The sequence below is a fragment of the Erpetoichthys calabaricus genome, chromosome 9 (genome assembly GCF_900747795.2).
Source record: "Erpetoichthys calabaricus chromosome 9, fErpCal1.3, whole genome shotgun sequence".
In the NCBI taxonomy this organism is placed as follows: domain Eukaryota; kingdom Metazoa; phylum Chordata; class Cladistia; order Polypteriformes; family Polypteridae; genus Erpetoichthys; species Erpetoichthys calabaricus.
In genome coordinates, this window is record NC_041402.2 from 91475579 (window position 1) to 91500575 (window position 24997).

General features: G+C 42.3%; 1 protein-coding gene across 1 annotated transcript in view; it reads left to right on the forward strand.

Moving 5' to 3' along the window:
• Positions 1 to 985: 985 nt before the first annotated feature.
• nqo1 (NAD(P)H dehydrogenase, quinone 1) overlaps positions 986 to 24997 on the forward strand; it is a 39814-nt gene continuing 15802 nt past the window's right edge. Inside the window, exons 1-4 of the mRNA XM_028809893.2 lie at positions 986 to 1025; positions 1148 to 1271; positions 7147 to 7311; positions 7394 to 7524. Coding sequence (XP_028665726.2) covers positions 1268 to 1271; positions 7147 to 7311; positions 7394 to 7524 — 300 coding nt within the window. The 5' untranslated portion in view covers positions 986 to 1025; positions 1148 to 1267. The remainder of the gene's footprint in view (positions 1026 to 1147; positions 1272 to 7146; positions 7312 to 7393; positions 7525 to 24997) is intronic.

A 24997-nucleotide genomic window follows, 5' to 3' on the forward strand; every position in this document is an offset into this window, starting at 1 on the left:
GTCTGGGGACCTCGCTCGAGGGTCTGCAGATCAGGGGTTTCTTTAGTGTCTAAAACGAAACCGGGACGGGTGAGAAGTGTCCACCTGCAATCAGGACAGTTTTAAACCTGGGACAGATCCGAGCACTTCAGACACTATGCTACGAGGTCCATAAATTGACGCCCCTTCTGGAGCCATTTCCCTGATCCGCTGTTTTCCTGTACTCCTTTATTAAATTTCTAAACTATTGAGGTCTTTCAGTTCTGCATCCGAAGCAGTTGCTTTGGTGTCATATACTGTATTAGAAACAAATAGAAAAAAAAATCTTAACATTTTGTATTTTATAGTACAGTATACGTTTTATATCTGCGTTTGCCATGTCTCATTCATGAAACTGCACTTTTAAAACGTCAAGTTATATGAGGCACTGAACGGAGTAGTAGCTCTGTAGCTAAGGATCTGCACTGGTAATCAGGTTGACCCCATATAAAAATGGGAACTGATAAGGAAGAAGACGAAGAATAAACTATATAGTGCACTCAGATACGATTAACACTACATATTCCTATAGACTTTGAATCGAATAAATGATAAAATTTGTGTAAAATATGCAATACTGTACTACGCGCCGGACGTTTAGGAGTTCTTTGGGGTATTGTCTTAGTGGTCCTCTCTGTGTTATATCATTAGTAAATATATTTACTGGTGTACTAAATTTTAATATTTATATTAACGATGCATTAATTGTGGCGGAGTTTATGCTCCATAGGAATGACGCACTCGCCCTCAGAAGCACAGAGGTATACAATAGTCGTTTGAGACGCCCAGCTAAGACTTTCTATAATAGCACATTTAGCACAAAAGTGAACCTCTAAAATATGTCCTGACTGCAGCAGTACTCTATTGAGACGGGTGGGTTCAAAAGCGTAACCCCGCCCTTGTCTGTAACAAGCTCCGTCGCCGCCCCATTTTCCGTCCCGCAGCTAGGGCTACTTGTGTTCTCGAATTTCAAGGGAGAACGCCTTTGCCTGGTCCAGAGCCACAATGTAATATAAACTTCTCCGCTAAAACATTTCATAATTGCTAAGTAGGTCACCGGGACTCCTTGTACCGGGGTATTTGCATTTGAGGTCTCGTAACAAGAAGCTCTTCGCATTTCTTCCTGCAGGTTTTGCTTTTGATCAGCTGTGAGATTCCACAACATAATTTAACTTGAAATCATCGCTTTGAGGACATTGTGCACGGGGACAAGCAGCCTGTTCAGAGGAGAGAAATAGCAGGCACATCCATGGGTAAGTCGGCTCTAGTCATTTTTAAGATTGTTTCTCTAAGTAATATTGTAGATATTGTTGCATACAAAACATTTTAATACACAGTTATTTACACTGCCAGGGACATTGTATCAATAGAATCCATGCATGTTGTTTAATTAGTAACTCATAAACTGCCCTGGTAAATGTGAGGGCAGGTGTTGCAGTGAGTTAATGTCCCGCGCTATGCTGGCGTCCAGGCCAGTGTTGGTTCCTGCCTGCGCCTCAGATTAGACGCTCCAGGAATTGGACGAATAGACGGGCATGTAGACAATTTATAAATGTTTGATCAAACTGGTTAATCCGCCTTTACTACAGTGGACAATTGTCTTTTGAAATATGCTCCTGGCTACAACTAAAGTGCCTTAATATATTAAATTACTCGACAAACGACTTTACATAACAGTGCTATAAAATGTGCATATTATATCTTTTATCTTGAATACAGGAGGTGATTTATTCAATATTCCATAGCTAGGCAAAGAGGCTGACACTATTGACTGTATTATGCTATTTTGGTATACATTAGGACTAGATAGATAGATAGATAGATAGATACTTTATTAATCCCGATGGGAAATTCACATATACTTTGTAATTCCAGTATAATACTGTAGCTGTGACTTAAAGCAGTCTGTCTCTCTCTCTCTCTATATATATATAAATTTACACACAAACAGGTATATAAACATACAGGCAAGAGTCAACTCTGCTACCTGTATATTACTGAAATCTTACATAAAGAATTGAACAACATACAGCAAAATGACCAAGTCATTTAAATACTTTCCTTCATATCTTCTCTGCCTTTTAAGATAAATAGTGAACAAGTGACATCTTGGGTAGACTTTTTTCCCCTGACATGCTAAAAAAAAGCCCCTTGAACAGTTTTCCATCTATCCAGGGCTTCACTTCTTCATTAGCTTGTAATGAATAAGAATTTCCTTTGTTCAGGTTACATGATTTTGAATTAAACTGCAGTGTTAATTTAAGATTAATAGCATTTTCAATTTGAAAAATAGAACAGAAAAATGGTTGGAATGTTGAAAAACTGCTCAAAAATGGCATCCCTGCCAATCAAGTTGTTTCAGTTAGAATGTGTGTCTGTTCCTCCATTGCCTTTACACACTCAACCCAAATTGGGAGAACCAGCAGCAGAAACCAGGTGTGGATGGGTTCTAGCCCATGTCAGAATAAATAGGCGGTAATCTGCAGAGGACAGGAAGATATGAAAAAAAATGATCCGCTGCGGCAGAGAAAGAAGAAGAAGAATCTACAAATGTTGCTTTTTAAAAAGAAAATTTCAAAGAAGTGCAAAGTAAAAGAGAAAGGGGTGAAAAAACTAGTGTGCCAGTGGTAGATGAAGCTCTCAAACAATTTACTTAAGTAAGTGTATAAATAAACAAGCAAAAATGTACTCTAGTAATAGTAATATAATAAAAAATAATTATAATAATTCTTTACACATATGTAGCACTTTTCTCACTACTCAAAGTCTCATTGACCCATCTACATAAAGAAAAGTAACAAAGTACTTGCTTGAAATTATACTTAAAAGTATTAAAGTAAAAGTACTGTAAACATTTCTGTTTTCTTTTTAAGCATATTTTCTCACATCCATATTACTAACCAAGAATGGTAAACCGGATATGGACGCAGGGACCTGCCCGTGGATGCAGGAGACATAGTGCGCAGGCGCCACACAAAGCCCCCCTCCCCAGAGTGAAACGGGAGAGATTACGAACGTGCGCAGGCGCCACACAAAGCCCCCCCACCCCAGAGCAAAATGGGAGAGACTACGAACCGTCTGACATGCTGCAAACAGGATAAAGCGAGGTCAGAAATAAAAGACAGAGTAGGAAACAAAGTAAAACGTCATAAAGAGGTTAAAGAACGGGGCCAAACACATGGAGAGCAGGTTACAGATGATGAAAACTGGAATGCAACAGCTTCAAAAAAACCTAGGCACGAAACACATGCACAGCGAGATACATAATATAAAAGCAGAAAAAACGACAGTTAAACGTCCACACCACACAACAGAGGCAGACCCGGAAGGTGCAGGCGCCTACATCGCGCGTCGGAAGGCGCGGGAAAGTATGAAAGGCAAAGGCGCCTACACAGCATGGTAAAACCCGACATAATACGGAAGGCGCAGACGTTGCCGCCATATTGTGAGTGGCACTACTACGTAGTGAAGGCGCAGGCGTCACCACCATATTGTGAGTGGCACTACTGCGTAGTGAAGGCGCAGGCGTCACCGCCATATTGTGCGTGGCACTACTGCGGTGTGAAGTTAGGAATAATGTGCTGCTTGGGATCGTACAAAACGCTGAACACGACCCACCGTCTGAAACTGCGGAGGCAAAGCAGGCATGGGTTCAAACCGAACGAGCTCGACTGACGGATATACGCCTACAACGCGCGTCTCAAACCGCAGAAGCAGGGCAAGCACGTGTTCAAAACAACGCAAGCTCCTACAACGCGCGTCTGAAACTATCGCTGCCCAGCAGGCATGGGTTCAAAACGCCGGGGGTAGGTGAGCGAAGCCCCCTTGTGAATATTACTAAAACAGAAAAATGGGAAAGTAGCATATTGTTAGAAAACAATACTCTCTTTATCCATATTCCAAATATGTTTATTCAGAGCAGGGTCATGAGGCAGCTGGAGCCTATCCCAGCAACAATAGGGTGCAGGGCAAGAATAATCTCTGGCTAGGGTGTCATCTCATCACAGGGTGAGCACACACACCACACAAACACTAGGGCCAGTTCACTTAACCTGCATGTCTCTGGACTGTGAGGGGAAACTGGAGCACCAGGAGGAAACACACATGTACACAGGGAGAACATGCAAAGTCCACACAGAGTGCACATGGGGCTTAAACCTAAAACAACTATTAGCAATTGGAACAGGAATAGATTTCTGAGATACTGTATATTACTGTCAGTGGAAATACTTAGTTTAAGCTTTAGTAAAGCTGAGAAAGAAGTTTTTTGGAGTGTGGTGCAAGGATATGATGTTTTGAATATGAAATGCCACTTAACTTTGCCATTTGACTCATGGCACCAGTTAAGGGATAAAGAAGTTAAAAAATTAATTAATCAATGCAGCTTATTTACCTTGTCTTTAACAACTTTTGAAAAATAATGTTTTCCAAATGATCAGTACATTTGACACTTCGTTCTACCGAAAAATAAAACAATTCCTAAAACACATGTACATTATGTGTACTTTATATGGGTGATAGGATACATCTTGCTGAATAATTCAGTGAAAAGTCCACTCTCTGAAAAATAATGGCTCTTTAATAGCACTATATGGTTCTTTACTAAGTTGTGTGGTTCCTCATAGAGCTGTTGTATGGCAAAGCATCATTTCATTCTGAGGACGGCACTTTGCATGTGAAATTGGTTGTTTGGGCTTTAAAAAAAGACTCCTTAAATATGGACAAAACAAGGATCTTTAATGTATAGTAGACTACATAGCAGGGCAGTACTACAGTAGAGACCTATAGTCTGTGTTATGAAGTGCAGCAAGAGCCCTTTTAAAATCACAACCCATTGATATTTTACAAATTTGTTACCCTATATTCCTGATTATTTATTATATGAAGCCTGTTATGGATCTAAATAAATAAAAGTTATTTCTGGAACCTTCATGTCGATGGGTCTTTTGGGAACCAAAAATGGTCCCTCTATCGTGCTGAATGTCTTCTGCTTATCTCACCCTTTTGATATTTTCTGATGTTCTTGCAGTTCTCAGTGGTTTAAAAACATGTATTTCAAACTACTAGTTGATTGATATTTATCAAACTACTTTAAAAAAGTATGAGGAGAAGGAACTCTTCCTCACCAAGGCATGATAACCTTAATAAAAAGTCTTTTTTGCACCTCGGCTGCAGATTTAGATTCAATGTATTCCGTAAACACAAACACATTATGAGAACTAACCACTTGTCCGTGACCACTGCAACTTAATTCATTGTAAAACTCTGCCACGACACTTTTTATACTCACTCTATTGACACAATTCTCACAAACCCTGAAAATTGCTGCATTGTTGAGCCGCACATGTTTGGACATTTCAAAGTAGTCCAGCTGTCCCTTCACATCACAAGCTCATCTGTCATTTCTTCCCCTCACCAACCAAACCCTCTTATGTGTGACTTTGCTGTCATCCCTTCCATTTTGATTGTTTTCTCTGGTTGTGAGATGGAAGGTAGGAATACTTGCCATGGAAACGAAAGCTCTTCTTGATGTGTTAATGACATTGTTTCACATTTTGCACTGTTGCAAACAGAATGCTAAAAAGCGGGCGGTTTATCACTTAATACAGACTTCACACTTGGACAAACTTGGTTAATTTTACCACACAGTTATATGGCAATCCATCACACACAAATACTGTATGTCACCAAGTCTAACAACCTATAGTTTAAGAAACACTGCTCTGAATGGAAAAGGCTGACTGCATTGCGTATGCATTTTAGCACTCCTGTGGAACTGTATTGAGTTGATTTGTTTGTTCTCACAAATCGATTTCCATTACTCACTGAAAAGAGTCAAGTGACTTTAAAATGTAACGTATCACCTTATATAAATGTAGCCGAGTAGAAATTTGAGATATTTGTAAAAGGAAGTGGAGTAAAAGTAAAAAGTATCCACAGCTAAATCTACTCAAGTAAAATACAGATACGTGAAAAATGTACTTAAGTACAGTAACAAGTATTTGTACTTCGTTACTTTCCACCCCTGCATTCTGTGTAGGTTGAATTTAAATGTATCACTCGAACTCCTTAAAAGCTAACATTGGTCTGCAGTCAATATGTTAAAATATTCTACATGAACAAGGGGGCTTCGCTCGCCTACCCCCGGCGTTTTGAACCCGTGCCCGCTGGGCAGCCGTAGTTTCAGATGCGCGTTGTAGGAGCTTGCGTTGTTTTGAACACGTGCTTGCCCTGCTTCTGCGGTTTGAGACGCGCGTTGTAGGCGTATATCCGTCAGTCGAGCTCGTTCGGTTTGAACCCGTGCCTGCTTTGCCTCCACAGTTTCAGATGGTGGGTCGCGTTCAGCGTTTTGTACGATCCCAAGCAGCACATTATTCCTAACTTCACTCCGCAGTAGTGCCACGCACAATATGGCGGTGACGCCTGCGCCTTCACTACGCAGTAGTGCCACTCACAATATGGCGGCAACGCCTGCGCCTTCCGTATTATGTCGGGTTTTACCATGCTATGTAGGCGCCTTTGCCTTTCGTACTTTCCCGCGCCTTCCGACGCGCGATGTAGGCGCCTGCACCTTCCGGGTCTGCCTCCGCTGTGTGGTGTGGACGTTTAACTGTCGTTTTTTCTGCTTTTATATTCTGTATCTCGCTGTGCATGTGTTTTGTGCCTAGGTTTTTTTGAAGCTGTTGCATTCCAGTTTTCATCATCTGTAACCTGCTCTCCATGTGTTTGGCCCCGTTCTTTAACCTCTTTATGACGTTTTACTTTGTTTCCTACTCTGTCTTTTATTTCTGACCTCGTTTTATCCTGCTTGCGGCATGTCAGATGGTTCGTAGTCTCTCCCGTTTCGCTCTGGGGCGGGGGGGCTTTGTGTGGCGCCTTCACACGTTTGTAATCTCTCCCGTTTCACTCTGGGGAGGGGGGCTTTGTGTGGCGCCTGCGCATTATGTCTCCGAGTCCATGGGCAGGTCCCTGTGTCCATATCCGGTTTACCATTCTCGGTTAGTAATATGGATATGGATTTTAATGTCTGTATACATGCTGCACAATCTTGTAATTTGGTCATCTTATGAGCATCACATCAAAGTTACAAGGTTACAGACATTTCCAAAAGTCCTTTGTCTTTTCCAGGTAAAAACGTACTGATTGTTTTTGCTCACCAGTCACACAGCTCATTCAATGCGGCTCTAAAGGAAGCTGCCATGGAGGCATTTAAAAAGCAGGGGTGCAAGGTAATGGTTTCTGATCTGTACGAACTGAAATTTAACCCGACTGCTACAAAAAATGATATAAAAGGTTGGTATTTTTTTTTTTAGATTTGTAGTGAATAGATTTTATAAACATTTAATAAAGGCTACTTAACTACTTCTGTGCTTAGGTGAAGTGAAGAATCCAGATAATTTCAGTTACGGAGAGGAGAGTGGTTTGGCATGGAAAGAAGGAAAACTCAGCAATGACATAACGGAAGAGCAGAAAAAAATTAAAGCTGCTGACCTAATTGTATTCCAGGTAAAAAGGATTAATTGTAGAAATAGAGCAAGACACTGCATATGGAGTGCAAAAGCTGCACTGTTAGGTAAAGCATTAGAAGACTTAACGTTTTCTACAGTATAGTTGTACAGTGTGAAATGCCATTTGTGCCAATTAGATAGATAGATAAAAAGGCAATTCTGCAATTAATAATCACATGAAAAAGGGCAGTGATGTAAATAAATGGGGCTTTAATTGTGAAAATACATATAATTAAAGTTCATCTAACTATTCTAAAAGACTGTTAAATCATCAACAGTTTTCTGCAATGATGTAGTAAAGTTAAATTCCCTTATTGTAAAATGGCCTTACTTTATTTAACATTGGGACCTTTTCAAATTTTGCATGTACAGATGTCTCTCTTGAGGCCTGCCTGATTTGTTTCAGACAGAATACCTTTTTCATGGTCGTTTTGTCATGTGTCATTCAGTACCAATGGGTGGTGTCAAACCAGGGCATCGGCTATTCACCCATGCAGACACAAGCAACAGGTGAAATTTTCAGCAGCGGACATCCAGCATTAATGCGTGACTCTGTCAGTTCTTCTCGAGAAGCTTCTTTGCTCATTCAGTCATAAACTAATGTCAACCTCTCATACAAAATTATGCAAACTGAGTTCTTTAGGCAGTGTTTTGTGATTGTTAAGGCTTAGGATTGAAAACCTTGAGAGTATGGATTCAGAACCTGCTGATGACACAGTGTGACCATGAGTAAGTCACTTCACCTGTCTGTGCTCCAATTGGAAAAACAAAAGAAATGTAACCAGTTGTATCTCACATTTTGGAAGATACCTGTTAAGTAATAATAATGTCAACAATTTGAAGAGTACTTATCTCTCTTTTTATTTTCATTAGTGTCACCAATGTGTGTCAAAATTTTGTCATGCCTTAAATTGCATACAGTTTTATCGTCTTCCAGACTGAATAGCGCAATGTTTAACTACCACCATATTTTTGCCTGTTTGAATGCAAGTAGCGTACCACCTAGATTCAGGCAAAAGTAATTGACAGCAAATCATTAAAAACAGAAATAGATTCAGCCAGTCGATCTTGAATGAAAGGTGACAAAAACATGAAAAGAGGCATTCTGAAATTAATAGCCCCAGCATTAAAAGAACCTTTCATTAATGTGAGGTTTAGAAAAGTCCCATAGTTAAAGAAAGTCAGTGAAGAATAAAACCTGCAGCAGTTTAACCATAGAAGATTATTTAAACATAACAAAATGGTTAAATTGTATCTAATAATAATTAATTACGTTTTATTCACATTTTAATTGTTCCTTTATAAGGTGGTGTGGTGGCTATGTAGCTAAAGGATCTGGGCTGGTAACTTCAGGTTTGCCAGTTCGAATCCAGGCAGTGACAGAAATGAATGTTGCTCCGTTTGGGCCCTTGAGCAAGGCCCTTAACCTGCAATTGCCCCAGGCACACTGTACAAATAGCTGGCCCCAAATAATCCATCCATCCATCCAGTTTCCAACCCGCTGAATCCGAACACAGGGTCACGGGGGTCTGCTGGAGCCAATCCCAGCCAACACAGGGCACAAGGCAGGGAACCAATCCTGGGCAGGGTGCCAACCCACCGCAGCCCAAATAATCTGCACTTTTTAATGCGATTATTAGTTAAATTATTAATTTTCTATAATTTAATGACTTGCTCATACAGTATATCTCATTGAACTGTTCCATATGAGTATTTTAGAATTTTTAATTTCATTTGATACAAAGGGAGACTCGCGAGATACTCACAGCACTGAATATCTCCACTGGCTGCTCCAGTGTGCTTCTGGAAAATTAATATAAATCACCACATATGCTCCACTGGGCCCTTCATCAAGGCTCTTAACCTGAAAGTTGCTGCAGGGGCACTGTTCAATGGCTGTCCCTGCACTCTGAGCTCCAAAGGTCATTCAAAAGCACAATTTCACCTTGAGGAATCAAGACAGTGTACCAAATACCAAAAAAAAAGTCAACTATGTCCTGCAAATGAGTGTTTTACAGTAAACTTGTAACGGCCGACCCCTTTTACCCAGCCGGCAGCTACACCTCCAAGACCAGTGGCCTGGATAATTAACTGAGAAATAATCTAACTATCAAGCCGTACTTCTTACCAATTAAACTTTTCCCCCCACAATCGACGGTGAAAAATATGAGCACAAAAACAGGATGTAAAATTAAACAGATTATATGTATTAAGTAAAACAAGACATGCAAAAAATAGAAACATATAAATACAAATATCCCTCCACCCCAGCAATAACAAAACACCACCAAATATATATAAATATATACAACAAAAACCCTCCCTTGTCCCTGTAACAAATAAACACACAACACGAAAACAACAATGAATGATAAACTGAAAATGAATGAGAACGTGAGTCCGGTAATAATGAAACTGTCCTGAAAGCGGATGACTGAATTAGTGATATTGAGTTGTTTGAATCTCCCCGGAAAAAATGGAACAGCCTCACCGTGAATCCTCGTGTGTATGGTGGATGATTAAGTCCTACCCCGGGGTCTTTCGTGGTGAGGTCCTTGAAATAAAATCCGGCAGATGGAAAAACAAACTGGATTGGCAAGCGCGATGTAGACAATAACTGGTACCGTTGGTTCGTGGTCGTGAATGAAAAATCTCCTTCTCTCCTCTCTCTTCCTTCTCCTCCTTCTGGCTTAAATAATCCTGTGACGGCTGTGATTGAATGATTGTAAACAGGTGTTTTCCAGGTTTGTGGCTGTGGTCTCCTTCCATCATCCGTCCCCTTTTTACGGGGACGCCATAAACTGATGCACAAACAGTAAACGGGACAATGAAACGAGACGCACTCAGAACTGACATTTAAACACTATGTGGCCCCGCTGCATCCCCCCCCCCCCCAACCTTGGACAAGGGAGGGCCGAAGTACGGCTTGAGATTGGCCACATGGATTGTGTCTATCTTGGAGTCAGTGCCGATACCCCTTTGAAACTGGAAATTAACGGGACCTGTTTGAGAAATGATTTTGGCCGGACCTAACCATTTAGGCGCTAGCTTGGGGGAGAACCTTTTGCTGGCATCCGAGAGATGGTGAGCTCTAATCCAGACCAAATCACCAGGCTGAAAGTGCGCTTCCTTACGCCGGGCATTATATAACTTGGCATGTCTGGATGTCGAACTCACCAACCTCTGTTGGATTCTCCGCCGTAATTCCTCAATCTTAAATAGGTTATTGTAAGTGGTGGTTTCTGGATTAGGGGCTCTGGGAAGGAGTCGGTCAAGCGGACCCTTTAGCTGTCTGCCCAGCGCAACCAAAGCAGGCGTCTCACCTGTGGCTTCGTGCACAGCGGTGTTCAGGGCAAACCGGAGCTCGGGGAGCCATTTATCCCAGTCCTGATGGCGTTCACCCACATAGGAGGCGATCATATTCTTCAGGGTCCGGTTCACTCGCTCTGTCATGTTAGCCTGGGGATGGTAAGCTGTTGTCAAGTTTTTCTTCACTCCCCAGGCTGTATAAAGTTCATCTAATAGAGAGCTCGTGAACTGCGGCCCCCGGTCTGAGACAATGTTCTTCGGCACCCCCCAGCGGGTGAAGATTTCGTTCTTCAGGGTGGAGCAGATCTTGTTAGTTTTTGCGTCTGTTAATGCAAACAGCTCCACCCACTTTGAAAAATAATCAATCACCACCATCAGGACGGTCTTCCTCGAGCTGGTAACAGGAAAAGGCCCCATCAGGTCGACTCCCAAAGTCTCCCCCGGTCCATCCGTGATTGTCGATTGCAGAAATCCTGCCGGTTTACCAGGTGGGTTTTTGAGCTGTTGGCAGGTGATGCACTTCTTCACATGGTGGCAAACGTCTTTCCGGACAGACGGCCACCACGCAACCCCCAGGATCTTTAATAAAGTCTTTGTCCTTCCAAGGTGACCACCTAAAGGACTGTCATGATAGTAAATTAGGAAGTCTGGGATGAGGTCTTCCGGGACCAGTAGTTGGTGTTGCAGACCCCCAAGGGAGGATGGAGTGGTCCTGTACAGAACCCCCTGGAGGTCCACGAAGTGTACCCGGTCGGTACGCTGCTGCTCCAGTCCCTCCCTGATGCTCTGGCAGAATGGACTGGTGGCTTGTGTTTGAGCCAGGTCTTCAAGGCTTCTTGGCAGAGGGAGGATCATCTTCTTTGCCTCTGCCAAACACACCATCCCCGGTGGCTCGGACACCCTGGACAGAGCATCAGGCACAATATTGCCACAGCCCTTCCGATAGGTCACCTTGAAAGTGAAGTTCTGGAGGCGGAGTACCCACCTGGTTAGACGGGAGGAGGTCTTCGGGTGATTAAATACCCAGGTCAGAGCGTGATGGTCGGTGTACACTTCAAATTCAACCCCCTCCAGATAGTGTCTCCATTTTTCCACAGCCCACACGACAGCCAAACACTCTTTTTCAGCTGTCGAATAATGGAGCTCGGCGCCGTGCAAGGCTCGAGAGGCGTAAGCGATGACGTGTTCAGCCTGGTGGATTTTCTGAGTGAGCACGGCGCCAAGCCCCAGGTTGCTGACATCTGTTTGTACCTGGAAAGTGAGCTGCGGATCTGGCTGGGCCAGAACGGGCGGCTCTTGAAGGTGGCTCTTTAGTTGCTCGACTGCGTCCTGGCACTCTGCTGTCCACTCCCACGGGACATCTTTTTTTCTTAGGTTGTTCAAGGGAGCCGCTATATCAGCCATCCGGGGAATGAACTTGTGATACCACCCCACTAACCCAAGGAAACGTTGCAAAGATTTCAAATCCGTGGGCGTGGGGTAGTCTCGGATGGCTAAGGTCTTCTCGGGGTCTACAGCGACCCCCTCAGATGAAAGAATGTGCCCGAGGAAGCGTATGTGGGGTTGAATGAAGGTACACTTTTTCATGTTCAGCGTAAGGTGCGCTTGATGTAATCGTTGGAAGATGGTGTCCAGGTCCTGGAGATGTTGTTTAATAGAAGGGGAGTAAATAATGACGTCATCGATGTATACAAAGCAGATCTTGCCTATCAACCCCCTCAGGACTTGCTCCATGAGCCGCTGGAAGGTGGCCCCAGCATTTTTAAGCCCAAAAGGCATGACTGTGAACTGGAACAAGCCTTCAGGGGTGATGACTGCCGTCTTCTTCCTACTCCCCTCGTCCATCGGCACCTGCCAATAGCCACTGCGGAGGTCTAGTGTGCTGAAAACTGCAGCGACTCCAGAATCTCATGAACCAGGGGCATGGGATATGCGTCCAGGCTCGTCTTCCTGTTAACCCCCCTGTAGTCCACGCAGAAACGATAGGTGTCATCTGTCTTCTTTACGAGGACCACAGGGGACGCCCAGGAGGAGGAAGATGGTTCATTAATTCCCTCGGCGAGCATTTGATCAAGGTGTTCTTTAATTATGCCCTTCTTTAGTGGAGAAACGCTGTAGGCTCGGTGCCTTATTGGAACTTCGTCCGAGGTGTGGATCACGTGGGTAACTCCACGGGAGACTCCTAATTTCTCAGTCCACACCTCGGCCCACTTCTTCAGCACCGGCCTTACCTCTTCGGTGGCAGCCCCTGTGGAGGAACAGCCCGAGGTGCTTGCGTCACTCCTTACTGCTGCGTAGAAGCCAATGAATTCCGAGCCCAGATCTTCTTTGGATTTATGAATGAAGTCGCATACCCCTTCCCCTGGCACCGTATACCCCCTGGGACTGAGATGGATGGTCATCCTCATGGTGGTTACAGAGTCCAGCCCAAGGAGTAACGGGACGGACAGGTGCCGGTCATCCAGGACATACGTATCCATCTCCCAGGTGGTGGAAAGTACACTGTACCTCAAGGGGACTTTGCCCAGGGCCCTGTGTTCACTCCCATCTGCCAATACAAATCGGACAGACGGGGCAGATGTTAAGTTGTCTGTCGGTCGGCTAATCTTCTTCCACATGCTTGAGCGGATTAAGGTGTGATGGCTCCCTGTATCCACCACCGCATCTACCTGCCACCCCCGCAGCTTCACTGGGACGATCAGGAAGGACGTACTCGCTTGCATGATGGCGAGATCGGCTTCCAACCGGCAAGGTTTGGCTCGCTGGGGTTTTAGGGGCTGGGTTTCTCGTGTACTGGCTTGTACCTTGTTCCAGTACGTTTTTGAGTTTCCCCAGTCCCGTTCCACTTGTGAGCCCACCTTCACCAGGTCTTCCACCGACCCCACAACCCCCCTGAGACCCCCAGCTAACCGCGGGTTACAGGCATTAAGAATGCGGCGGACCACTTCTTCTTCAGACATAGCCGGCCGCCACTTCAAACACAAAGCCCGATATTCATAGGCGAAGTCCCGGATGGATTGCGAAGGCAGTTGCACCATGGATCGCAGCTTGTCCTCCAGTTCAGATTCATAGTCTTCCGGAAGAAAAGCCGCGAGGAAAAATCGACGAAAGGATCCCCAGTCTTTAATGTTCTTCTTGGCTGTCAGCCACCGGCCCCGAGAGGGATGCCCCCATCACCCCCATAAGCTCTTCTGGGGTTAAAGGGTTAACAGCCAGGTACGCCTCCCCTTCTTCCACAAAGTTGAGGACATCATCGATGTTATAAGGGGCCCCCAACTTGGGAAAGGAAAGGCGCACCCCAGGAACAGAGGGCCGATTGATGTATTCACCCCCCCCACTAGACCTGTACGGCGTTGAATGACAGGGTGACTGACGTAACGTCTGGAGACTCCTTCGGACCTCCCCCTGAAGAGTTTCTTGCCAGCGTTGATCCCGCCTCTGGAGGCACAACACGATTTCCCGCCCCAGGAGTTGAACTTGCTCACTAAGATATTCTTTTACTTCCTCCTGGGAGCTGTTGATGCGAGCCCGCAAGGCATCTTCGCGCCCGAGCGCACTTTCAGCAACCTCGCGGACTTTCTCATCCAGCCGGGTCAGTTGTTGCGCCAGATCTTCCCACGGAGGCGAGACATCCTCCAGGCATTCCTCCTCAGGTCCATGGTGATCTTCGAGGTACAGTGACTGCAATGAATCCACCACCTCCTGCACCGCTGAACACGCTCTGACCGTGACGTGCCGCGCCCCGGCTACTCCATCATCACACCGCGGCGAAGCAATGGTGTCGTCCTGCTCGGCACACACTATAGACATATTAATTGGGGAAAATGTTTAAAGGCAGACAGCGATAGATATTTATTTAGATTCCTCAGAGAGGGCACCACTTTATGTAACGGCCGACCCCTTTTACCCAGCCGGCAGCTACACCTCCAAGACCAGTGGCCTGGATAATTAACTGAGAAATAATCTAACTATCAAGCCGTACTTCTTACCAATTAAACTTTTCCCCCCACAATCGACGGTGAAAAATATGAGCACAAAAACAGGATGTAAAATTAAACAGATTATATGTATTAAGTAAAACAAGACATGCAAAAAATAGAAACATATATAAATACAAATATCCCTCCACCCCAGCAATAACAAAACACCACCAAATATATACAACAAAAACCCTCCCTTGTCCCTGTAACAAATAAACACACAACACGAAAACAACAATGAATGATAAACTGAAAATGAATGAGAACGTGAGTCCGGTAATAATGAAACTGTCCTGAAAGCGGATGACTGAATTAGTGATATTGAGTTGTTTGAATCTCCCCGGAAAAAATGGAACAGCCTCACCGTGAATCCTTGTGTGTATGGTGGATGATTAAGTCCTACCCCGGGGTCTTTCTTGGTGAGGTCCTTGAAATAAAATCCGGCAGATGGAAAAACAAACTGGATTGGCAAGCGCGATGTGGACAATAACTGGTACCGTTGGTTCGTGGTCGTGAATGAAAAATCTCCTCTCTCTTACTTCTCCTCCTGCTGGCTTAAATAATCCTGTGACGGCTGTGATTGAATGATTGTAAACAGGTGTTTTCCAGGTTTGTGGCTGTGGTCTCCTTCCATCATCCGTCCCCTTTTTACGGGGACGCCATAAACTGATGCACAAACAGTAAACGGGACAATGAAACGAGACGCACTCAGAACTGACATTTAAACACTATGTGGCCCCGCTACAAACTCATTTAGTGGAACACACACACTCCTGGCTCATTGTTAAGTTTTTCAGCACTCTGTTGCAGGTTTGGTGTAACTATTACTTGGCAATGGTACAAAAGAAACACCTCACTATTTTGATGAGGACTGTCTCACCTGACATGCACTCTGATCAGTACAGGAGTGACTAGAAACATTCAATGTGGGATAAACTAAAGTTGCCTGACTTGTTTTTTGATATGGTGCAACAAAGGGTAAACCGGTCTCTGATCTGAATTTGCCTTCAAGACCTGGGAGTGATATTTTCACGTCTCTCATTCTAATTCTTAAAACAGCATGAAATTAATGTCAATTTCAAAGCAAAATGCAGTCTATATTTTTGTCCATAACTAAACTTCATAAATACATCCTGTAAAATAACAAAAATTAAACATAATATTTAATAATACAAAATACTAATATTACTAGTTATCATGAAGTTCTACATCATCATTTTGTTTTAAAATTGTACTTTTAATCTGACTTTTGCATGTTTTCCTTAAAAATGCTGTTTATATTGCATAGTGGAGCTTTACTGGTCGGCACAATTCAAAATAGCTTATTATGTATTTCACAAGGTCTCTTTTAACTTGGTTGTGTCATCTATCAATCAGTCAAGCTTTTATATGCATTGTTGCGGTTTATCAAAATTGAATGGCTCATATATACCATTTCACATTTTCATGTGATTTCATAATTAAGTTTTTAATATCTCATTTTGGCACAAATGGTGCTCCATACACTCCTGCAAATCGAGATTGCCAGCCTAATTTAATTACTCCTGACTCTAATATTCTAATTTTCTTTCTGAATCGCAAGGGACACAAAACCAAATTTTATCACATGAGAAAGTTACAATGGTAGTGAGTGCATGTTAACTAGCAAAATATAAGCAGATATTAGGTAATGGCTCCCTCGAGTCTTTACAACACAATGGAGCTGACTAATTAGAAGACAATTTAGGTACAGTAAAAATATATTGCAAAACAATGAAAGTTGAGATGAAAGCCCTGTCTTGTGTTCTTGATTTTCAGAATAGTATATTCTGGAACAGTTGTATCATTACTCGCTCCTTTTGGCCCATTTTGAAAAACTATGGTCTACTCTGTAGATATCACCATGAGTAAAGAAGCTAATTTACAACTTTTTCTGCATGTGTGCATAGTGGTTTTAATGTACTGTAATGGACAGCCGGGTTCCATGCCCGGCAGGGATGCCCCTGCTGCATCTGTTCCGGGGGAGCAGCCATGGACAGTTCAATACCTCCCCCGGGACGCTTGGTGGCAGCCTCCCTGGCAGACAATGATTCCCCAACCCGGCCCATGGCTCCATGGGAGATGGAGTCCTCCACAGCCTGGTTGGAGGTTCGGATGGCCGCTAGGGGGAGCTGCATGGAGTCAGCAGCCTGGCTGGTTGTATCTTCAGCCCCACCCGGAAGTGCAGTTAGGACCAGGTGGTCAAGCACCTGGAACGCTTCCGGATGGGATATAAAAAGGGCCAGGCACCACCACTCAAGACAGCCAGAGTCAGGAGGAGGAGGACTAAGCCTGAGGAGGAGTGGTGGTGCCAGAAGGATTGTTGTAGAGATTGTGAGTGTTTTTGGGACTGTGTTGGGCTGGTGGGACACGGGGAAGGCATGCCCCACGGCTGAAGACAAATAAAAAAGTGTTTTATTTAAGTACGTGCCTCTGCCTCAGTCTGTGCCAGGTCGGGCGCTATATAGCGCCTGTCACAGTACATATTTAATTTGTATATTTTCTATTTTTAATAAAATACATGGGTTTTTGTAGGATCACTATATCCTTATTGTTTTATTTTTTGACCGCTTGCAGTTTGGAGTTTGTTGAATGGCCTACCTGGACCCTCCCTGGCTGTGACCCTGACTAGACAGATAGATTTTGGACCTGAAAAGATGTGATAGGGTTTTGCTTTATTGCTAATACAGGGAAAGCTAATACTACACAAAAGCACATCAGCATCATTGTGTTTACTTTGAATTTACTTGGTTTATTAATTTAATTTGATTTCATTTCCAATGTACCGTGCAGATCTTAAATGAAAAACTGTATATATCTGTGAAGTATGGTTTAGTGTGGAGAAGTATGGAGAAGCTGGTATTGAGCTGTCAGACTTAGTGTGTACTCACATTGGCAATTCGCTCTGTGCCCGAGAACATTTGTCCGCATGTAATCCCACAAAGTGTAGTTTGTTTGACTAGTGTGATCTCTCTGTGCTGGGCCAACCATACCATGCCCTGGTCCACTTGGAAGAGGTTGGCCCCAAGCACAGTTCAGTAGCATTCAGGAACAGTGTGATTGCTAAACGTGCTTGAGCATGGAAAACAGACATGACGTCAATGATGAGACAAGTCAGATAGTGTAATTCTCATTTCAATCAATATCTTTCGAGTTAAAAACAGGTTTTTTTTTTCTCACCTTACACATGAATGTGAAGCTGCAGATTCCTCCCTTAACATCATTTTTGCTTTTTGCGTAAAAAGACGTGCAGCACGATTAACAGCAAAATGCTGTGCTGCACACTCAATAAATCCAAAAGAGGGTAGAAGGTTATCCTGCACTGCACAACTCCACAACAACCACAAAATAAGTAAAATCATTTTGACATGCATGCTGTCACACCATGTTTGGATCTTGTTTTGGCTTTACTTAAAGTTGCATGGTCATGACGAAAGCGTGGCCAGGCCCAGAACATTAAGCGCCATATGAGTGCAGGCCAGTGGGGGAGTAGGCAGGGGGAACAATTGTGCTTCGGCATGGTACGGAATAAATGTGCCTAGTGTGAATACACCCTGAAGATGTTTATTTAAAACCCAGTTAACAAAACTTTAACACATGTAAAGCTATATTGAGGCAGAATAGCGATATGACCCAGTGTCGAGTGGCACAAGATCATAACTGTGCTTGCATTTACCAATGGTATCAAACTAAGGCATGCATGATCAGGAAAGTGAAAGTTAAACCCAAACGTCAGCGACAAAGCAGGGATGAGTTTCCTGAAATTGATGACTCTTCAAAGTTAACAAGCAACTTTACATGAATGTTTGTCTCCCAAAACCGCTATTATTCAGGCACTTTACGATGGGATATAAAGTACTACTTTGTTAACACCACCTCTGAAGTTACCTGCAATAAAACATACTGTAAATCAACCGAAGAGCAATCGTTTGTGAAGACTTTCATTATATGGTGTTGTTTCTGATCCTTCGATGCATTCTTAAAAATAAAGGTACTAGCATTGTTTTTCAAAGTAATTCCATAAGGGAACTATTTTTGGTTCCCAAAAGACCCATCCATTTGAAGGTTCTGGAACGAGCCTTTATTTATTTAGATCTGTTACAGACTCCATTAAGTAAATCACCATGAATAGAGGGCAACAGATTTCTGAAATACCAATGGGTCATGATTTTAAAAGAACTCTTGCTGCATACAATAACATTGGCTAAGTCCTGGTTTTCTTAATCTGTTAATGTCCTTCTAGGTAACCTGCCATACCTTTTAAGATTTAATTTTTTTCACATATTAGGAAGTTTTTCAAAGCAAAAAGAATCAAGTTCATATGCAAGTTAATCCTTCCCAAAATTAAATGGGGCTTTGTCACGCAATAGTTCTGCAAAGAACCATGAAATACCATTAAAGAAACATTTTTTTAAGATTGGAGGGCGAAATAAATTTATGAAGTTAAATATGACATTTATTTAATAACCAATTAAATCAGTTGAATTTAATAGCAAAAAGCAGGATGCCTATATTCTTTCTAAGATGACCACAAAAGATATGACAGACACACAGTAAAGGAAAACCACACTTTTCTAAAGAAGTGCTTGCTCTTCTTTAGATGATAACAGAGTGCTGTTGTTTACTAAGGCTCGCGACATCCTTTACAAAAGCAAGAAAAACACATGGGATAAGACTGTAAAGAGAATAAACCTACACATCCTGACCTCACCTTATTCTCTTTTTGGACACATAGAAAATTACTTGCGATGGCAATTTGTAAGGTGTTTGTGTATATCATTGATTTTTATAATCTGTAATTTTTCAACAATTCTTAAATGAAACAAATCCTATTATGTATTTAATATTCCACACCCCTTTAGATATATTTATTTCTCAAATATATAGGGCTTTAAAATAGAAACTAGTGAACAAAGTAACTGTATAAAAGCAGTAGTGATGGTGTCCTGCCTAGTATTCTCACAGCACATCAATGGCAAGCCTGCAAAGTCACAAATGATTCTATCTCGTGCATCAATAGCGAGTGGTCCTTTTGAAGAGGGTGAGATACCCAAAGTGGCTGTGTAAAAGAGTGAGAATCCATTCACACTTGGTGTAAGCTCTGTAATGTGTGATGAGGGGAAGACCTATAGTCCAACTTAGCAAAGCATCTTGTGATGCAGAGACCCATAATAGAATTGTTTGGCAATTCTGAAGAGTTGCTAAAGATTTTTAAGGCTGAGATCTGGGATTCTGAAATGCATGTTGTGGCATTAGTACAGAAAAAGAAGACAGCCAAGAGATTACTACTTTTGCAGCTCCATTACTGCTTCTCTAATTGCTAAAGTTCTTTGGCACGCATACACAGTTGCTAGTGGAGCTTCTGGCTTATGGAACTGAGGAAAATAGTGGTAGATCAAGTTGCCACTGGCCTCAGATCAGCAGTGTCCAGCTGGGCCAGTGGTGAGACTATCTAGGCAAGGGATGAGGCAGGTTATAGCAGCATTACAGAGCAGCTGTACAGGGAAGGTCTCAAAGCTGAACTCCTGGACCTGGAATACTGTTTGCAGGGTCAGTTTAGGGAAGGAAAACAGTTAAGACTCCATTGTGTCTACAGTTTCACATAAGATTTGTCTACCTGGATTTGTCTATGGACAGATTACTACACAAAAGTGCAGCCTTAATAAGCCTGTCTGCTGCAACACCCAACACCCAGGCTGTGCCATCTGACAACAAAGTGCTCCAAACCCCCCTCTGATGTGTCTTTGTCATTGACTGCATGACCGCTGCAGAAACAAAGGCCACCTTGTTGTCATGAAGAGTTTGTATGCCGCTGCAAGGAGCTGGAAGTAGTTATTAGGGCAAGGACTTCAAAGAGAGGACTATGTAAAGGTGCAGACAAGTCGCATCAGCCTGGGGTTGAGTCACTACCGCTAAGAGCTAGCATTCCATCAAGTAAATGAGTAGCTTCAGAGCCAGCTGCAAGGGAGCCTATACGAATAGCAGCCTGCAATGTCTCAAATTAATTACATTTAGTGCAGCAACAGCAAGTTCCTCTTTTAAGGATGGCAAACTACCCAAAGGTGATGTAATAAAGTGAGAATCCTTTGGCACAGGTACTGCTATTACAGAATTTTTATTTAATATATAATCTTTACAAATTTTTGTGATAGTAAATTAAACATAAGGAAAAGGACTGAAGATAACTTGAGCTTGAGATAGCTTGAGCATGTGAGGTAAGCCTCATCTTAGAGAAACCACCAGCTTGATTTCCCAAGCTTAAAATGAGGTAAATGAGTAACGAACACCCCCCTGGAAAGTGAGGATAAACTAATGGGAAAGCCCAATGAATCTTCCTAGGAAGCGGCCCTAAGTCAAGGACTCCCCTTTCAGTGAGGTGACATTCAGGTAAATTGGACAGTCTACAGTCTAAAAATGCTGATGGCACCAGATGATTGGATGAAATAATATAGCTATGCATATTAAGAGTCAGATGACATAATGTATTAGATGAGGTAATGGTAGTAGAAAAGCATAAAAGCAAGTGAACTGTTTAATTAATTGCTCACTTCATGGACTGAGACATTTATGCACATCTATGTGCAAATAAAGAATTGTCCTATATTCTCATCTAGTCTCCGTGAACAAATTCTTTAAAATGAGGCCAATACTGGATTTTTCTGAGGAAATGAAAGTTGTCTTTTTTCTTGAGAAAGATGGTAATTTCTTATCAGAAAAGTATGCACAATTGCTTTTTTCCCCACACACATCTCTCCTTTATTTATTCTTTTAAAAGAGTGGTCCCAAAGATCAGTCCTGGGAGTCATCTGTGACTATGGACTTTTTATTACAGCCAAATGTTCAATTAGTGTGTCATTAACTAATCTCACTGTTTAGTGAGCTCACCTTTTTAAATGACTTATTCTAAGTTCTGTAATACTTGTCAAAACTTTAAATGCTTAATTTTCTTTACCTGTTTTGTTTTTAATCCACCAATTTCAACAGTGCTTGCTCCTTTTGTTGTATTCAAATGTTGACATTAAATGCTAAAGGGGAGCAATGTCTATTGTATGCTATACTCACTTGTTTGCTCATTTGTGTTTTTTTAATTAGCAGACAAATGAAAGTGAGTAAATTTAGTTGCTCTCTTTTAGCGTCCAGTATTGTTTGTACCTGAGTCAGCACTGCTCACTGCTAATCATCCATTCATTCTACAGAAACTAGTAAATTAAAAAGAATAGGACACAAGATTTGTAATCATTTAAAGCGATGGCAAAGAATGAAAATATTACAAACTTCTTAGAAATATTTGTAAGTCAGATAACCAAACAATCTGATCAATTTAAAGCAACAATGACAGACTGATTGCGAAACTTTTTGAAATAAAAACCTGCAATCATGTATTGTAGGTCCTTCAGGGACTGAGCTTGATAGCTACTGGTTTAAAACAATCAAAGAAGCTATTTCACGACCATCAGACAAAGGATTTGAACCAGCTCTACTTGTCCATCGCAGGTCACACTCACTCCAGCCGACCAATAACAGCAAGTGCTAAATACCTGTGATTGAGTAGAAAACCATTTGACCCTGAATGCCCTGAGTGGACTTTTATCAAGAATGTGCAAAGTGTACACATTGACCAGATGGATAATTAAATTCAGGACCCTGGAGCTGTGAGGTAGCCTTGCTAAGCCATTGCTCCACAGACAGCACAAACAGTAGGGGAGTGTGGCATACTGGCCAAGGCTGTGGACCTTGAATTAAAAGGTAGTTGGTTCAGCTTCTATATCTGCCTCACTTTGTGACCCAGAGCAAGTCACTTAACCTGTCTGTGCTAAAGCTGAATGTCACTTTGGCTAAAGGTATCAGCTAAATGTACAGTAACTATTAAATTGGTAATAATCAATCCATAACATAACATTTTCTGTTCCACTTAATTTAGTTCAGGGTTATTAGAGACCATAGCTGTGGTAAGTTGTGCCACAAGGTGTTTTATTGAGTTAATTTATTAATTGGTTTTAACGATTTTAAGCATGGCCCAGTGGCTTAACCGCAGACAAGCGATGCACACTTAAAAGCATTCAGTTACTTATGAGGCAGAGACACAAGTAATTAACTAGTGGTAGCTGGGGTTGTCAAGAGAATTAAAGGAGGACTGTTGTGGTGGCAGAGAGAAGAAAAAAAAATCCAAAAGAGAGGGAAATTGCTCATGAGGAGAACAGTTGAGGAGGTATTTGTTGGTGAGGACAGGATGTGCAGCCTCGGTGCTATGAAGTGACTTGAAAGGGAACAATGGCTGATGTGGAAGTTTTGGGAAGTGGTGAGTTTGAGTCTGTTGAATAATTTAATGAGAGCAGAAAAGAATGAAAGGACACCACTGGAACTGTGCACAGAGAGAAGAGGATCCAAAGCGTGGTGGCCTTCATGTTAAGGCGAAGCATCCTGGGGGAAGCTGCGGTGACCAATGGAGGTGGCAGATCTGAAACTGTGGTGACTGATGGAGGAAGCAGTTCAGGTCTGTGGTGATCAGCTGAGGTGGCAGATAGGGGATGCGGTAGGCTGCACTAAAGGGGATCAATACTGACCTAATGGCAGATTTTATAATATTTGTTTATTTGCACACTATAACACTGTTTGGTTTTTATGGCACATATTTTAAAGATGTATTTATTAACTTATTTATTTGAAGATACACTGTTTTGCACATTTCTGGAGTAATTTAATTCCTTGTATTTAACTGAGGACAACCAGCTTACACCTCTTATTGCTGATGATATTTTATTGCTGGATGAGTTTAATCAGACTGAGTGGAAAAAGCAGGAGGAGGACTGGATATTTTTGTGAATGTGCAATGGTGAAAAAGGGAGCACAGTGTAATTAAAACTAAATATGTGATCCAGGGATTTTATTGTGGACTGATTTTTATCCATATCACTGCCGGGGAAAGTAAGTTGCATCATCATGGCTGACTCAGCAACAGATATGATTCACTCTGTACCAATATCTTTTTGATGAAGAAATCTTAATGCTTGTAACGTCAAACAACAAATCAGGTGTCTTTTAGGCCTGTTCCATTTGTGACAGTGCTATATCCAAATATTAATGCCTTTAAATATAAACCTCTGTCACAATCCGAGCAGGTCTTACCTCATCTTACTGCCACCTACATGCCTGTATTAACAGTAGCAGCTCTTGTTATCAAACCCAGACGGTTTTATGTGTGTTGGGGGGGTTGTTGTTTCTATCTATTTATCTATCTACAGTGGGGCAAAAAAGTATTTAGTCAGCCACCAATTGTGCAAGTTCTCCCACTTAAAAAGATGAGATAGGCCTGTAATTTTCATCATAGGTATAGATTTCTTTACACCAAGCTGCTTACCTATTGCACTTTCAGTCTTCCCAGCCTGGTGCAGGTCTACAATTTTGTTTCTGGTGTCCTTTGACAGCTCTTTGTCTTGGCCATAGTGGAGTTTGGAGTGTGACTGTTTGAGGTTGTGGACAGGTGTCTTTTATATTGATAACGAGTTCAAACAGGTGGCATTAATACAGGTAACGAGTGGAGGACAGAGGAGCCTCTTACAGAAGAAGTTACAGGTCTGTGAGAGCCAGAAATCTTGCTTGTTTGTAGGTGACCAAATACTTATTTTCCACCATAATTTGCAAATAAATTCTTTAAAAATCAGACAATATGATTTTCTGGATCTTTTTTCTCATTTTGTCTCTCATAGTTGAGGTATACCTATGATGAAAATTACAGGCCTCTCTCATCTTTTTAAGCTGGAGAACTTGCACAATTGGTGGCTGACTAAATACTTTTTTACCCCACTGTATCTATCTAACTCTGCTGTTGCTTTTGCAGAGTAAGTCTGCCTTTTCTGTTCACTTGCCCTGGTCCATTCTCAGTTCATGGCTATCGATGCCAAAAAAATGGGGTGTGCCCTTGGCTGCAAAAGGTCCCAGGGCATCATAATAGACTATTCTACATATTTATTGTATATGAAGAGCCAAGCCTGGATTGGGGTGCCAGTGCAATGCAGGCCACACTTACTTACACATCTAACATGCATAAATTGGATGTACATACTGTGTACGGAGAGCAGTAAAGATATATGTGGTAATTGGGGAAACAACAATTACCAGTGTCTGCAAGTAAATGCTTAATCAATTTTTTAAATTTCCTTTATG